The 17,035-nt window shown below is 46.2% G+C and overlaps 1 protein-coding gene across 1 annotated transcript; it reads right to left on the bottom strand.

Moving 5' to 3' along the window:
- Nucleotides 1-544: 544 nt before the first annotated feature.
- On the bottom strand, nucleotides 545-15,508 carry slc12a8 (solute carrier family 12 member 8). The gene is made up of 14 exons (XM_018726446.2): nucleotides 15,397-15,508; nucleotides 14,001-14,259; nucleotides 13,595-13,741; nucleotides 12,266-12,457; nucleotides 11,694-11,925; nucleotides 7,031-7,144; nucleotides 6,630-6,717; nucleotides 6,247-6,334; nucleotides 4,068-4,214; nucleotides 2,951-3,605; nucleotides 2,458-2,555; nucleotides 2,237-2,354; nucleotides 1,611-1,671; nucleotides 545-1,164 (listed from the first exon to the last, which is right to left on the bottom strand). The coding sequence occupies exons 2-14, from the start codon at nucleotides 14,061-14,063 to the stop codon at nucleotides 999-1,001; spliced, it is 2,169 nt and encodes a 722-aa protein (XP_018581962.1). The 5' UTR covers nucleotides 14,064-14,259; nucleotides 15,397-15,508; the 3' UTR covers nucleotides 545-998.
- Nucleotides 15,509-17,035: the final 1,527 nt, after the last annotated feature.

Below are 17,035 nucleotides of genomic sequence, written 5' to 3'. Positions count from 1 at the left end.
AACATTTCTAACATGTACTGATTTTATATTTTAAAGATTCTTGATAATTTTGCAATGACTGACCATTTTCAATCTTATGTATTACAGTGCAGGACAGTTCTAATGTGGAATTCAGCTTTATTCAATAAAGTTATTTGGACAAAAAAAAAGAAAAAAGAACACTACCAACTACAGCCAGCCAGTCATATCATGGTCCTGTGCTTCCCATCACACACACATCCAGAGAGTAAGCTGTTATACAATATATTCAAATTATATGGTTACAGCACTAAGCTATTAACCAAGAGTATTTGTTCATTCATTTTCATTAACCGCTTACCCCGAAGAAGGGTCACAGTAGAAACATCCTGAAAGGAAAAGGTGCAAGGCAGGATAAACTCTGCACAAGGCACCAGCTCATCACAGGACAATCACAAGCACATTCACCCACATTCAGATACTACTGGAAACATAGGATCTGAACCAATTATTACTCTTTGTTATAATGATTATTATTGTTATATTGTTAATGATTATTATTGTTATATATAGGTGATGCCTTTTATCACTCAAAGAAGGTCTATTATAATATGATTGGAAATCATAGGGATGGTGGTGACTGGCCAACAAAAATCTGATCCATTACAACAGATATAATTGACATTTTGTACAAAACAGCTCACCTGAGACTACTAAGATAACAATGGATTTTTGTATGTTCTGAAGTCCAGAGTTAATACAGTCTTACTGAGCCATATGCTAAACAGAAGCAAAAAAAAATAAAAAATTAAGAAGTCAATGCCATAAAATAAGTAAATTAAAAATAATTTCCCTTTGCCTTCCTCTGGCTGTGCCCTGAGTGCTATCAATGTCTCTATTGTACATTCTGCGAAACATTAAGAAGTTTAGATCGTTGATAATTAAATTCATATCAATACTCATATGCCATTATCAGTAGACTTGTTTATTCTTAGAGGAGTATGAAATGTGATACGTGCACAGTGAAATGCACAGGATGCTCATTGCAGTTGATGTGCAAGCTGTTCTGCGCTGATTAAGGAGGAGTGGTGGTATCGGCCACGCACGGCGAAATCGGCATTGTCTTCAGTCAACTGCTGCGTCTCCACACCGATCATTGAGAAAGAGGGAATCAGCACTATTCGGTCATCAGGCGATGATTCTCTCCTACAGACAATGCACATAACTCAGACATTTTAAACTATTCACCCCATGCCCATCTGGTTGGGGCTGGCTTACCCTGGTTGTAGAAACTCATGCTTACACATCCATCGCTACCACTAAAATACTGTATTTAACACTGTTACACTCAGCAGCAACAACAAACAATGACAAGGCCTTCAGCCAAAAACTTAACTTCAGCGTAAATATTCAGATCCACAGCTACCTTTCTAACAAGTAATACCATGGTAATCTTTAGCGCCTGCTGCACTTTTTCTTAACTTCTCCCTCAACTAACAGAATTCCACAAGATCTCCAAGAAGAACAGTTTATTATGTGGTTCATAAAGAGTTAAAGAAGGCTTCAGTCAGTCACTGTCCCTCTATGTACTGGTTCGTATCACTAATGAACAAGAGAAGCAGGCGGATTAAATGTTTTTCGTGCCAACACACCTTCCAACGTTCACGAGAGACGTCCGGATCCATCTGAATAAGTTAAACCGTGCAGCTGCTCCTGTGAACGGGTAGAATGACAAAAGTCAAATCACTAAGCTGTTAGCCCATACCACGTCACACAAAGTACAATAATATGGGGAAACATCATTGCATTACTTTTCCAGTGTAAAAATGACTAACAAAATGGACGATCTCTCATTTTTTTTTTTGTTTTTCCAGTCTAACAGCCAAAAAAGGAGTGTAGCACCATTTCCCGGAGTTGCACACTATATTAAGTATTCCAGAAATGTGATACAAGAGCTGCACAGGCAGGCTGTTACTGTAGTAAATGGCTTAAGTTTGGCTGATGATTTGAAAAGAAGTTGAAAAAAAAGGGGTATTCTTGTGACCATGTCAGGATGGATATTTTTGTTTTCTATTGGGATTACAGTCCTCAGTGGTGGGACTACATCAGAATACATTTCAAAGTAAAGCTAACTTTTAAATAAACTGCAACATTTTTAATTTGCCCCTCCCACAAATTCAAAAGCGATTAATTTGCATTGATTATTTGGCCTTCTAGACTTCAACTTTTCAAATACATGCTTTTCCTTGGATCTCAAGAAGTGTTGCTCTGTATTTACCTAGTGGCAGACCAGGGCTTGCTTGTCCAATGTATAGGAAGAGTATTATGGCAATGATTATATTCACCAAGGCATACACCCACTGTATGACGAACATTATCATAATGGAGCATATGGCCTGGAAAGAAAGTGCACGTTAAGTAAGACGTATTTAAAGCCCAGGATCACAAAAAAAAAAAAAACATGAAAAGTTTATTCTCTAAAATATAGAGTTAACTTACACCAAATAATGCTATCCAGTGGTTGCAGAATTTGGAATAAAAGGATTTTGGCATCTGTCGAATTTCTGATCCATGTGATACTTGTTTAGACAATGTCTCTGTAAATCAGATTTAAGACAAAAGTTACATTTATACTTAAACTACATTTTTATTTTACCACTATATTTTCACAGATGACATCCAAAAAAATGCTAGTACTACTGCAGTAGCAAACAGTACTGCTAATAGGACAGCAGGTAACATAGTAGAACCTGAAGGACCAAAATTTGAATACTTGCTCCTGTAATAATATGCTTGAGCAATGAACTTATACTGAACTTCTCCTGTAAAAATTACTCAGCTATATAAATAGGTAAATCATTGTAACTAACTTTGCACATTGTCTAGCACAATGGTGTCATCTAAATTATGGTTAATAGTAACATTGCCAAAAACAGGATCTAAATATAATGTGGACTGTTTATTTAAAAATATGAAAATATTTGAGGATTACCCATAGAGTCCATCAGCACTTCTGGGGTATTGTGGAGTTCCATGAAACCAGGGTTCGTAGGAACATCAGTCTGTCTCCCATTACAAGTCTCTCCAGTCCCCATCTGGCCTTCCCGTAAATGTCCTTCTGCCTGAAGGCTTGCCTGGTGCTCTGTCCAATCGGCTAATTCCTGGGTATTCTCCATCCCTGACCATTCACTCCTTCCTATACCAGAACATGTCCGTCTGCCAAGATCTAAGCCAAAGCTTTCCATCAGAGATTGCCTGCCATGGGTGCTTGCTTTCCTGCTCGGTGTGGAGACCCTTTCTGTGTCAGGTTTGGGAGGCTGGAATATCTGGTCCATATCCTTTGTGAACTCCAGCATCGTCCCATTGGATGGACCCAAAAAGTCACCACTGGTTCCATAGATGTTGGGGTTGGCCGATAAGAGGGACCGATTTGAACATACATTCCTAGGCAGGTGCCTGCTGTCCTTGGCTTGAATGTTATAGCTCATGGCCACACAGAAGTAAGAGTAGTCAATAACACTATAAGTCAGCATGAAGTTTATGGTCACAATGGGGGCCAGGATGTTGACCTGCCCAATGAAGATGAAGGCCATGGTGATCAGGCTGGTCAAACAGATGGCTGCTACTGGGGTTTTATTGGGACCTCTCTGTTACAACAGAAGGGAAACAGTACTTTGATGTGAGTTCAACATGTTTACATTGTCAATCTCTTCTCTTCATCTTGTAAAGCGGTATGCTTTATACAAAGTATGCAATGCATAGATTGCTTATTTACAACTGTTGTATTGATTGACATCTACAATCAATAAGACAAACGATAATATTGGTCATACAAAAATTTATGAAACATCTATACATTTTTTTTTTTTTTTTTAAACAAACTGCTAAAATAGAGGCAAAGGGTGGCCCTACTCCTTGTTAGGTCCTTGATATTAGTAGGCTGTTAGATGTTTGTTTTATGTTTTCCCCTGTATTTATCTAGGAGCATACTTACGGACAGAATTATGTCTCCATTTGGGAACATTATCATCCTCAACAATCTTAGCCTCAAAAGGCACTACAAGCACATCAGTGTAAAAATTACAAGACTGCACCAAGTTCACACCCACCCCTCTTCCCAGGAAGCTCAAAGCTGGGATTACTCTCTCCTGGGAAATACACTGGAGGATCCTGGGAGCCCCATACAGGCCACCCATGCAGGATGCCAGGGAGGAGATGTAGAGGCCCAACAAAAACAAGAAGCCCACCAAGGAAACCTGTGAGAAACCCAAGGAGATAGTGAGCCAATGAGACCCCCTGCTCTCTGTCCACAACGAACCTGGCCAGTATGCCCTGCTGAGAGGTCAAGCCTCTGAATGAACACAGCTGACTGTGGCTACATCCAAAACCCATACTTTTGGGCAGAGACAAATATGTTGGTTCATGGCAGGGGTGTCAATTCTTTTAATTCCAAAGGTCACAATTGTTATTGAGAACTGGTCTGAAGGCCAAACATGCAAAAATCACAGTAAATTAAATACACACACACACACACACACACACACACACACACACACACACACACACACACACATTTTCTGAACCGCTTGTCCCATACGGGGTCGCGGGGAACCGTAGCCTAACCCGGCAACTCAGGGCGTAAGGTAAATTAAATACTGAAAGTTAAATATCTAAATTGAAGAAATTTTTTTTTTGTATTTTCTTTAGGTCCTATGTGTATTATTGTACAAGGCAGCAGTGTTAAATTAACTGCTTTAACAAGACACAGTATATTATCCTTATCAGATAATAGTATAGCATCCATTTATCAAATACATAGATATAAGATACTGGTGTTGCATTTGGGTGCACACTGAAAATCAATACACATCGATAACTGAAATCTGAACCTTGCATCTTTAAAATGTGCTCAACACGAAAGGCCACCTTGTCAATACAGTGTCTTTCTCAGTTGGTCTATTTTAGCAAACTGAACTTTTTTCTCAGGATGTATCAACAACACCCTCGGAGGATTCTTTAAGAAATTTGCTTTATGAAAAAAGTATCAATTTCTTGGTTTGGATGATTTTGGCTACTGTACGGTTCACTTTGGCCAGCCATTCTACCTGGAAGGATATGTTTTTAAAAAGCCACTACTATCCCCAAAGTTTACTTTTCTGGCCTAGATACCTTGTTTTCTTGAAATGGGCCTTTGAAATTTGTGAATCGTAGATGCATGTTTTGTGACGTGTCATCTAATAATATTATATTCCTTAAGAACTGAAACTGCTTCACTGTATATCAAACAAACTGGCTTGTTCACTTCAATCGAGAAGTACAGGATCAACCATCTCACCTGAAATGTCCAACATTTTCTTCAACTTTTCTCCTCTTGCTTGATTTGAACGCTATGGCCAGCGTAAAAATTCAATTACAGGTGGTCCCCAATTTACGATGGTTCGACTTACGATTTTTTCGACTTTACGATGGTGAGCTGGCAATAGACATTCAGTAGAAACCATACTTTGAATTTTGATTTTTTCCTGACCAAGTGATACGCGGTGCAATACTCTCTCCCGATGCTGGGCAGCAGAAGCAATCTGGATCTCCCAGTCTGCCACACAGAGGTGTGTATTAGGTGCATTAAATGCATTTTCGACTTACGATATTTTCGATACGATGGGTTTCGTGGAACGAAACTCCATTGTAAGTCAGGGACCACCTGTATATATCAATATTACAAACAAAGTAACTAATTTAGCATTAAAGAGTTATCAACATTAACACGGAATCAGAAAATACTGTATAACCCAACAACGCAAAATAGAAGTATAAGTGTTGCCACTGAGGGTGATGGAGCTGCAGTTGACCCTGGCGCAGGGTTCAGCAGGTCCGCCGTCCCATGTCTGTTGTCCTGTCACTAAACGGCACATTAATGAGCCACAAAGAGTCATCCTTGTTTTACCAAACATGCAAAATTAACAGTAGCAAATGTAATTCGAACCAAGTCCAGCATATCAGAACACGACCCTAAGGAAGCAGCTCTCCTAGTTATCCTTGATCACTCTTAACGCCATAAGTATAAGTTCTCGTATTATGAGTCTTCAATATGTTGGGGAAGACCGTACTTGTAAAGACTAAAAAAAAAAAAAATCTTAAATGTACATTAGGCCTGTCACCATCTCTTCCAAAAAAGTAAACTCTTTCATTGCAGTTTGTTATGCAAAGAACCAAGCATAGATGGCTTACACCAGCACTGCATCTGGCAATGTCTGACAGCTCTGTATAAGTAAAGAAAGTGGAGTTTACCTTTTCTGCTATTAGGAAGTCATATCGCAGAGCCTCTCTGGTGCAAATGGCTCCCAGCAGGAAAACAAAGATGAGGTAAAAGAACCACCTGTGGATCCAGACCAAAGATACATTTTATTTGAAAGAAGACGGACACAACTGTGGATATGTGAACTATCGGCAGTGATTTATCCCTCCTGGGATTTCGATTAGGCTCGGTTAAGCTATTGACTAAATTACAGCCATACTAACGGTCCGAGACACATTTATAATAGTGAAAACGTTTACAAATGCTTAAAAGTTTTACGTCTGTCTAAAGTTGTCTGCTATACAGCTTTAGGGACTGAAACAAATGAAAGGCTTAATTGGTTCTAGCTTGGGAAGAATGAAAGAAGAGAACCCACGAGGTGCAGAGAGCCGCCAGAGTCCCCACAGGGATGTTGTGCTCAGGCTTCTGAAGGTCAGAGCTCATGTTGAAGCCTGCCATCACACCTGCACCACATCACAAATCCAGGGCTCAGGGTCAGGGTCAGCCAGCCTAGTATCCAACACCGAAACTTGAACACATGTAACACATTCTGCAGACCTCGCAGCACCCTGGCTGTTTATTTACTCAACTGCTCTAATAGCATCATCCTGCGCCACGTAACCGTGCCGGCTACCAAGCAGAGTGAAGTTCTCCTTTCCTTCTACTAACTGGCTTGCAAACAACGGCACACGTGATTTCATTGTCCCGCTCAGACTTTATTTCAATCCGTTTTACTTTAACGCGAGAAACAACCGAGTCGGAAGGGCGCTGGGATACCCGTGGCGGCCGGAAAGAAGACCCCGAAGACGGTGAAGAAGGTCTCCCCCGGCGTGTAGTCTGGCAGCACGTTGCTCTTCAGCAGGGTGTCCGAGTATCCAACGAAGCCGTGTTCTGGAAACAAGTGGGTAACACTCAGCTGATAGAAAAAAAGCAAGTTTCTCGCTTAAATACATTAAGACGCGGCTCAAAAGAACGCGGCCGACGAACGGAGAAGGAAGCTGAACCTGCGGCAATCGACGAGAAATGGGTCTCCACCTGGATCGTTCGTGCGTCAGATCACCTGCACTTCTCGTCACAGAAAGGTTAGATGAGGGTTACACTGTAGAGTATGTTCAGTTTATGAGCGTTACATGTTGTCCTGCAGCAGGAGCATCTAACAGGAGCTTAGTTAGATTTACACGTATTCATTTAGCAGATGCTTTTCTCCAAAACGATGTACATCTCAGAGAAAATACAATGTGTACGTTACATTAACACAGACTTAGATGCAGACGCATGATTCTTAAGTGGTTTCCATCATATGAGCCAATGTACGTCACACGAGTAGCTGAACTTTAGGAATCATCGATATCCGGATAATCACCTTCCTAATAATAATAATTTCCATATATTAACATTTATGTTACATTACGGAAGTAGCTGCATGAAGGTTTAGCCGCTGATTAACAATGTTCGGGCAGCAACCATGGGACCACAACGGGCCAGGGGACCCCTCATACCTCATTAGTAATGAAGTATACTACAGTGGCAAGTACATAAAATAGTGTTTTTCAGGTATGAGTTTGCGCACGGAATATGTTTTGTTTTTTAAGAAAATGGTACAGCTGTTAAAAAGGAATTTAAATTTAACTTGAACGGCCCGGATTAGAGCACCAGGCCGTACGGTCCCTCCTGAAGCCAGTGCGTATGAGCGCAGCTCCCACCCTCCCCTCCCCTCCCCTCACACACACTTATCTCATGATGGGAAAGAATGCACGCCCACGCCTTAGCGGCATGTTTATCCCAAAGGAAGTGACCACCCTTCTGAAAGGCGGCCTGCTGCTCCCTCCCAAGTCAGCGGTCTTCGGGAGAAGCTGCTCGTGCCAAAGTCCTTAACCGCTACGCCCTCCGCTACAGTCGGCTCCATCGAATTCATGTTTACCGCAGCACTCCGGCCAAGGTTTACACAAACAATCGATGTCAGTGTACGCAATCACACTTGTTGAACTCAGTTACTGTGAATGACGTCCCTAGTGCATCGGCAGGGCTTTCCGTCCAGCTCCGGACAACGTCCGTTTCTCTGCTCTGAAAGTAGATACTGGTTGCGAAGCAGCTTCACTCACAAAGCGCCTCTAAAATACGATGCCCTCGAGCGGTCCGGACAAGCTGCTACTTCATAAGATGTAGGAAGATGAGAGCAGAGCGTCGCCGAAATGCTCACGCGTGATTCCTGTTAATGGTCAAGAAGTGTCACCGGGTTCAGCCAAGAGCTCACGGCCAAAGAGCACCACGACGTCATTTACGGTCCCGGAACGGGGTGGGGGGCAGTCGGTGTGTCAGCAGTCAGCATCCCCATCGCCAAGAGTCTCAAGGAAGGAGGTTTGAGGGGGCTGGGAGATTTCAGGAACGGCACGTGCGTGTGTGTGTCGGTCCAAGGGCTACAAATGTAATGTTACTGTGACACTGAAGGAGCAAAGAAATCTTTCTAAAAACAACACCGACGTCCCAGCACGTGGTGTATCTCTGGTTTCTAATTCTGATACGAACTCGATCGATGAACCTCGGTGCGGCAAGCGGTAGGCAACAAACGAGGTTTACTTGAGTCACATGTCTGCAGCTATGTCTTTCTCTTAATGTGATGCATAAATTGTACTTTTGCTGAGATGTACGTCGCTTTGGACAAACTGTCTGCTAAATGAATAAATGTAAATGTAAAGTAAGTACAATGAGATACGCGCACTGCCAAAAATTATTGTTAACGTCTGTACGGCAACGAAGCATTAAACGCTAAGTTACAAGCCGCGTACAGAAAAGTTTTACCATGGTTTACCAGGTTTTAGCTAAGACTGTGGCAATGTTTCACCCGGTATAGAGTGAAGTACAAATGTTACATTAGCAGACTAATAAGTGCTCAGAGACATCTGGACAGCGTCTCCTGCCGGACGCTCCGAGTCTCTAGATCCACGTCGGCTCCGAGCTCACAGGACGGGAGGAGCCGGCCGATCCCACAGATTGCTGCTCTCTCGTTTGCATCACGAAGCATCGCTAAGCCTGCCTAAAAGCGAAGGACCTTATCGCACAAAATAAACTCAACATCCGTTTTGTTCCGTTTCGATACGTGAAGCGGCGCTCTTTCCCTTTTTACCTCCGAAAGGAAACGCGCTCGGAGGTCTCGGCTTCGGCTCCCACACAGGAATTCGGTCATCAGGAAACAGAGGAAACCGTGCAATCGGCTTCCTGGAGCTTGGGAGGGTAAAGGGACGAGCGCACGGCCCTGTACGTCCGCTCGTTCCCTAATCGCCGAATGAATGACTTGGAGCAAGGATGTCCAACACGTCTACCGTAAACACTACACATGGCGAGAGTTGGGTGAACTGGAGCCTATCCAGCAGCATTGGGCACGAGGCTTGGCGGTGCTCCTTGGGCGGCGTGCCAGTGCATCAAAGGGTAACCCTAACCCTAACCCTAACCCTGACCCACACACACACATCTGTGCACAAGGCAAGAAGCCAGCGTTCCAACTTTTCTTGTAAGAGAAACACAGAAACAGCCGCAATGGACTTCCGTTGACATCCTTCTTCGCCCCATCCAAACCCAAGGTGCTGTGCGCCACGGTATGAATGAATCCGTCCAACATTATTTACATCATTTTCTGCAGCAACTCACAGCACACCCCTTAGGACAGCAGCTTACACTCCTTGCTCACTATGGTACACACACACATCGTCTGAAACTGCTCGTCCCATACGGGGTCGCGGGGAGCCGGAGCCTAACCCGGCAACGCAGGGCGAAAGGCCGGAGGGGGGAGGGGACACGCCCAGGACGGGACGCCAGCCCGTCGCAAGGCACCCCAAGCGGGACTCGGACCCCAGATCCACCGGAGAGCAGGACTCGGTCCAACCCACCGCAACACCGTGCCCCCTTATTGTACACATATACCTAGATTTACAAAACTTATTTGTTCCAGAAAACTTTACTGAAATTTCAGATCGAGAGCCTATTTACGAGGGAAAATATACGTTACATTTTCATCCTCTCCAAAAACTGCTCATTAATTTCCCCTGGCGTCATCAGCACGCTGTAAAGCATAATGGGTGTTACAATCCACTTTGGCTGCGCCGTTTGCTCTCGACAGCAGCGTTGCAATAGCGCTCACGGAACACACACCGGCCCACACGCGCTGTACTTCGGAGTGAACACCAGGGCCGGCAATTCCCTCATAACCTCCCAGAACGGCGTTCGGCCACGTACACGCACAGGGGGAACACCGCGTTACGGCAGAGGCGCGGCTCCCCCCACCGCCACCATGATCTCAGCATGAAGGTGTAGACCTTTAGCTCTGAAGGTCACCTTTCCGAATGCCACCTCCAGCTGTAGTGCCCTCGAGCAAGGTACTTTCCCTAAACTGTTTACAGACACTCCTGTAGAATTTCCTACGCTTCCAATATTGCAACACCCTCGCACTCCTAACGCACCAAGACACGGAAAGATCTGGATGCAGACACACAAATCGCTGATTGTCAAACACTTAACGAGGTAATTAATGGGTACGTGACTAGGGGGTAAGTTAGGGAGATGAATTGCCGAGAGACTGCAACAGTGCCTTCGTACACTTCTATATCACTCATTTATATGTTTTTGGAAAGGCTTTGAATAAATTTTGTTGCAGTGATTTTTCTTCTGTAAAACCGATAATGAAAAACAAAGAGCCATTATGCCGAAATTTTGAATAGAGTTTATAAATCGATGGATGCCTGTATCTGTTATAATTGTTAATATTAGACGATTACTAAATAGTCTCCCATGTCCAAGCACAAGCAACGGCTAATATTCCATTCATTCCTGTGTGACGAACGCCCAATACTGTAAAGATCACGATGACGCTATGGCAGCTCCCCTAATCGCCGCCTGCCGGTGAGTATAGGTAATGCATGAACTGCAGGCTCCGCCGATCAATGCTGACCCACCGAGGCCTCCACTCACATCAAAATGCTCCTGAGACTCCACCGAAACAAAGAAAAAATAAAGTGGGGGGGGGAGGGAGGGGGCAGCTGGTAGCCCAGTGGTTAGAATTGCTGCCCTTGGATCCAAAGGTTGCAGGTTTAAATTCCACCTACAGTTGCATTACCTTTCAGCACGGTACTTACCTTAAATTGGTCCAGTAAAATTACCCAGCTGTATAAATAATTGTAAGCAGATTAACATTTTAAGCCGCTTTGGAGAAAAGCGTCAGCAAAGTGAATAAATGTAAATCAAAAATAAAATTAAGGTTACTTCTATTCTCTTTTAGGTACTCGTTTTATCTACCGTAGGTTAGGTTTTCCCTACCACAGCCACAGGTGTGACCGCGGTACAGCGCTGCGACTTCACAAGATGTACTTTACAGAAACATTTCGTAACCCTGACTGACCCAGGATTCCGTTTGCAGCGGACACCCGGCGCTCTGATGAGCATTACGCACCTGGATCCAGGTGCGAGAAAGATCCGATCACAAAGTCCAGCGTGGACACGGCCAGGACAGAGAGAAGCAGCAGCTGCAGGCGGACGATCCACTTTACTCCGGCGAGGTTGATGCCCAGCAGTCCCAGCAGAACGGCCACAGAGACGCCCCGCACAGCCCAAACGTTAGACAGGCCCAGTATCTGGGTGATGGACTCAGCAAAGCCCGTGATGTACATGGCTCCTGCAACACACTGACGAACATTCGCGTCACAGCGCTAACCTGGAAAACACTCTGCCGTCACTGGACCCGGTCCACACGCGGCGAGACGTTACGCTACGGTCGGTGCCACGGCCACGTGCCTGGCCACCCTGACACTCTGCTCCCTGTTGTTGTCATGCGATTGTTTTAGAGGGGTGCACAGTTCATAAATCACAATACAAAACGGTTAACGTGACGTCAACGCAGGGTGGGTTTGGGGGATTGCAAGACTCCTGTAATCCACACACACACACACACTGAGCTGCCGAAAACAGGATATACACCGTGCTGGTCGGAACATTCCCATCAGAGAGCGAATTCACCGTTCATACCTGGCCAAAGACGTAGAGGAGTCCCACGGTGCCTCCCACTCGGCCTCCGAGAATGGTGGAGATCATGGAGTACACCCCACCTCCGCCGATGCTGCAGCGCTCACAAACGCCGAGGCCCGACATCACGGTGACGAGGGCCACGAGCGCCACCAGGGACACCAGGAGCATGCCCACACACACACCCGTGTTTCCCTGGCACGACACAAACAGAGCACGGTGATGGAACCGAGAGGCACTGACCAGGACCGAACCTCTGGAGTTATTCAAGCTTAATGCTGCTCTGGTTCCAAAGTATCCAAGAGAAGTAGGGTGATCTGGGGCCAACTGCACATAAAGGTTTGGGAAAAGGGGAAGGAAGAAATTAAAAAAAAAAAACCTGTTCCTGAGGGACGCGAGCATGGTCACGGCGAACCGCTCCACAAAGACAACACACAACCCCACTTAGTGTACGCACGGTCAAGAACATCTAGGACTGACCACCGCAACGTGGCGCCGCAAAACAACTGTGGCTCACGACCACATCAGCATCACATAGTGATCGGTCCTAGAACTTACTGACTGCAACACATACACCGCCACAATTCTCAGTGCACCGGGTCGTTCTTGCCGATTGTTGCATTAACACCACCAAGGGAAGGGAGCTGTTGGGTCTGGCGTTACCAACTGGCTGCACTGTTCCTATCAAAATCAGCTTGAACATCTGGAAGCAACACACACACACAGAGTCCTGAAGCCAGTGTTGTGAACTACTGAATATTTCTGGGGCAAAGCCCAGTGGGTATGAACCCCCAGAGTGTACATGGAAAGTACTGGGGTGCTGGACAGCAACAAGGTGAAAAACTGCCATGGTGACACACTTATCCAAAACCGCTCATCCCATCCCACAGGAAAGGTGTTCGGTTTCACCCGATAAGGACATCGTTGAGTCTACAGCGAAAAGCAGCGTTCGGTCCTTTGAAATGTCTCGTGCACAAACTGGGTTGGGACCTTGTGGGATACACTAAGACTGGTTGCGTCGCTTCACTGCTCTACAAACTAGCGTGTACAGGGGTGTACTGATGTCACGGGCCCGGTCGCACACCGGTCACGCCGGGTCACCGCAGACACGATGAAGGCCGGAAAGAGGGCTCGCTGAACGAAGACGCAGCGAGGCCGACGGGATCAAGAGCTCACAGCGCTCGAGTGAATTCCCTGACTCGTCTCAACACACTACAACTAACAACAACCTTTCAACAACCCTTTCAAAGGCACATTCGGCAAGTGAAGAGCATGAGACGCGTTGAAGATCAGAAGAGGGTTTGACGTGCACTATACTGATGTGAAACTTGCCACGAGCCATCCGGTGCGCAGGAACAGAACCACCCCGAAAATATTGATCATGCAGGTGGTGAAGACGCCGTCCCAAGTGCCAAAGAGCACAGGCTCCCAGACGAAGAGCTTCACCTTCCACCATGGCTGGCTGTGGTTCGAGGAATCCTGCGAAGGTACAGGGCACAGGATTGGAGACGGCGGAGGGGGGGACAATTCGGCTCCAGCCTCCACGGTTTATTTCAAGCATTAGACATGCGATACCTGGAAAAGCTCAGTGTGACTTCACTGACCACCAGAGGCCAAAATTTAAATGTTTGCCTAATGAAGGTCCTTCGTGGGCTCACACTGTCGGGTAACTGACGATACATGCGAGGAACCTACAATGGACGCCTGCCCTGCGTCGTGCGGAATGGGCCGAACCCACCTGGGCAATCTCATGGAAGAGCTCCTGGATGTTCCTACTCTCCCCGTGGGCCTGCGCTTCCATGGTAAAGGACGCGGTCAGCGAGCTCCTTGCAGTGCTGGGCCCCGAAATGCACACCTGCAAGCACGGTCAACGTTCTTCGTGCTCTTCCTGCTGCCCAGCACTGACGCAGCTCACGTGCATTTCGGTTTTAAATGTTCTTGTTGCAGCGGCAGAGCAAGGCAGGAACTCTCTCTTCCCAACTCAATTCACCGAAGGTCTGCAAAGGAAGAGAATCAAGGTTTAACTATGTGTACATCTCACTCACTCACACTTTCTGAACTGCTTGTCCCATACGGGGTCACGGGGAACCGGAGCCTACCCGGCAACACAGGGCGTAAGGCCAGAGGGGGAGGGGACACACCCAGGACGGGACACCAGTCCATCGCAAGGCACCCCAAGCGGGACTCAAACCCCAGACCCACCGGAGAGCAGGACTGTGGTCCAACCCACTGCGCCACCACACCCCCTATTAAAGAACAGAATTTTTAAAATAATAAATGATCCAGGTAAGTAATTATTTGAAAAATTCTGAAAACAAACAAACAAAACACCAAAACTTCTGGATTAGCTCACCTTTATCTACACTGACTTGCAATTAAAACGCACGAACAGAACTGCCTTAAACTTGTAGTTTCCCTTCTTCCTTGTTTATTCTCTCTCTTCCCTGACAGGCGCCTTCTTTTTTTTTCCACACCAGGGGAACCATTCACCCGTGCGCATCACTCACCCGTGCGCATCACTCACCTGTGCGCATCCTTCGTTAGGGGGCCCCCTGGCGGCCGCTTGTGTCGCTCGTTACACAGCAGGGCGGCTCTGCTCGTGTCATTCCCAGTGTAAACAGTGTACGAGCCGTCATGTGACATTTTAAAGTTATTTTACCATGTTTGATCTAGACAAGGCCCTGTTCCTATTTACTGGAGCTTTTTGTTAATCATGACAATTATATGTTTCATTTATTTCCCTTATGTAAACATGATGTATGACGGCCAACCCCCGGGACGGTCGCGCGCGGCGCATAAAAATATATATAAACGCGTTTTTCACTCATGTGCCGGGAACCGCGTCTCCGCGCTAAAGACGGAAAGTGACGGAGTTACCGGCGTGACAAACAGCCAGATCCCCCCCCCCGGACGGACTAACGGGACCCACCTATACGCGACATTCACGTGCGCCCAACGCTTTCCTCGCAGCGCTCGCGCACAGCTATTCCGGCACGTCCTTCGAGCGCCGGCGAGGAACGCGAACGGCGGGAGGTCCCGCGTGATTCGCCGCGGCTGCGGTTGCGCTCGCGCTCCGTACTAGCGGCGCGCGCACGAGCAGAGCGCGCGGAGCTCGAACCCTGGATCACACGCACCTTATCGATCCCTCCGTTCCATCGTTCTCAGCGGCAGGTCATGTCAAACCCGGGAAGGCGAGCAGGCGGCTGCTGGAGGAGTGCGCTGTAGTCGCGCGTGTGTGTGCGCGCGCGCCAGGTGTTCTGTGCCACGTGTTCCAGGTGGCGACGTCACTAAGTCAATATTTGTCGGGACCAACGTGGCTCCAGGTGCGCTTCCTGTTCCCGAACCTGTACTGCTTCTCCACACCAGTGTCTTCCAGGAGGGAGGGAGGTGGTGATCCTACAAAGTGTGTACCTTCGCACTTCGCTGTCCTTCACAGCGCCATGCCCAGAAATCCAAGTTGGAGTTGTGTCCCCCTCCCCCTGGCCTCAGTGTGTAGCTGTGTGTGGTGCGAGGAGCTGAAGCGCTGCTCCTCTCCATGGAGGTTCTGCAGGTGCTTCAGGAGAGCTCACGTGCGACCAGAACGCAACAGACCACTGGACACGTTTACGCTGTGGCGTGAGATGATGTTCCACAGATCAGATGTCACCAGCACGTTTGGCTCAATCCCAGAGTAGCTTTTACCGCATCTCACAACTGATTTGTTTCGCTGAAGGTACCTGGTTAGGAAGTCATCTCGTCTGTTGTTGGGTGCAAAGCTGTCGTAAATCTTCCATAAATGGAGTCCCACCCGCTGCTTTCTCATTCCTTCTCCGGTCACTCTGGTGTTTCATGAACAGAACTGCTCATGTCCACCAGGTCTGGACCACTAAAGCCTCCTGGTGAGTTCCTCTCACATCACACTCATTAAAAACTCATCAGTTCTACTCAAACATTATTACATTTACCTGACACTTTTCTCCCAAGTGACTTACATTGCTGAGGTTACAATTATTTACCCCTTTATACAGCTGGGTAATTTTAGGGTAAGTACCTTGCTCAAAGGTACTACAGCTGGAGGTGAGGCTCAAACCTGCAACCTTTGGGTCCAAAGGCAGTAGCACTAACCACTACACTACCAGCTGCACTATAGCTGTAAATTGAATTAAATGTCTTTCTAGAATACCCAGAGGGGTGGGCAGCCACTGCCACTTCGACCTCCAGTACTTTTTTTCTTGCTTGCCCTTCACTTGCAAGTTTTTTTGTTCCTTTCCTCCATGGCCAGTAGGCATAAATATAGCTTTAATAACGAATACAGTTATTGTAGTAATTTAATGTATAGCCAACCTTATACAGTATTTACATTATGCCTCTGGTCCTTTGTTCAGCGATGTGTCACTGTGGCAGAAGAGCATGCTATAAAAATACCTTTAATTGAATGTCATACTCACATCCACTCATCATACTCATATTACTGTGGTTACTGTTTGCATTTGCAGTGCAGGTCCACTTAGCAAACAAAGCCACCGATAACAGCAAGAGTATTTTGTAGTTTAGAAGGATTGAGAAATTCTAATTCTCATTATAAATGGGCACAAGCATAGGTCAGCTTTCTTTACTAATTTCAATAACCAGAAAGCAGCAGCTCAGACACACGTGAAAAGAGCGACACTGGAAAATGGTGTAAATATATGCTGTTGACCATTTTAGCTTGTGGGACACATGACCATTGTCTGGTTTTCGTATGGCTTCTGTGATTATAACGTGCACTCTGGGCTGTCACTGGATACGGTAGTG

The sequence above is a fragment of the Scleropages formosus genome, chromosome 24 (genome assembly GCF_900964775.1).
Source record: "Scleropages formosus chromosome 24, fSclFor1.1, whole genome shotgun sequence".
Classification (NCBI taxonomy): Eukaryota; Metazoa; Chordata; class Actinopteri; order Osteoglossiformes; family Osteoglossidae; genus Scleropages; species Scleropages formosus.
The sequence above is the reverse complement of the archived record's forward strand: the minus strand, read 5'-3'. Positions and strand labels throughout refer to the sequence as shown.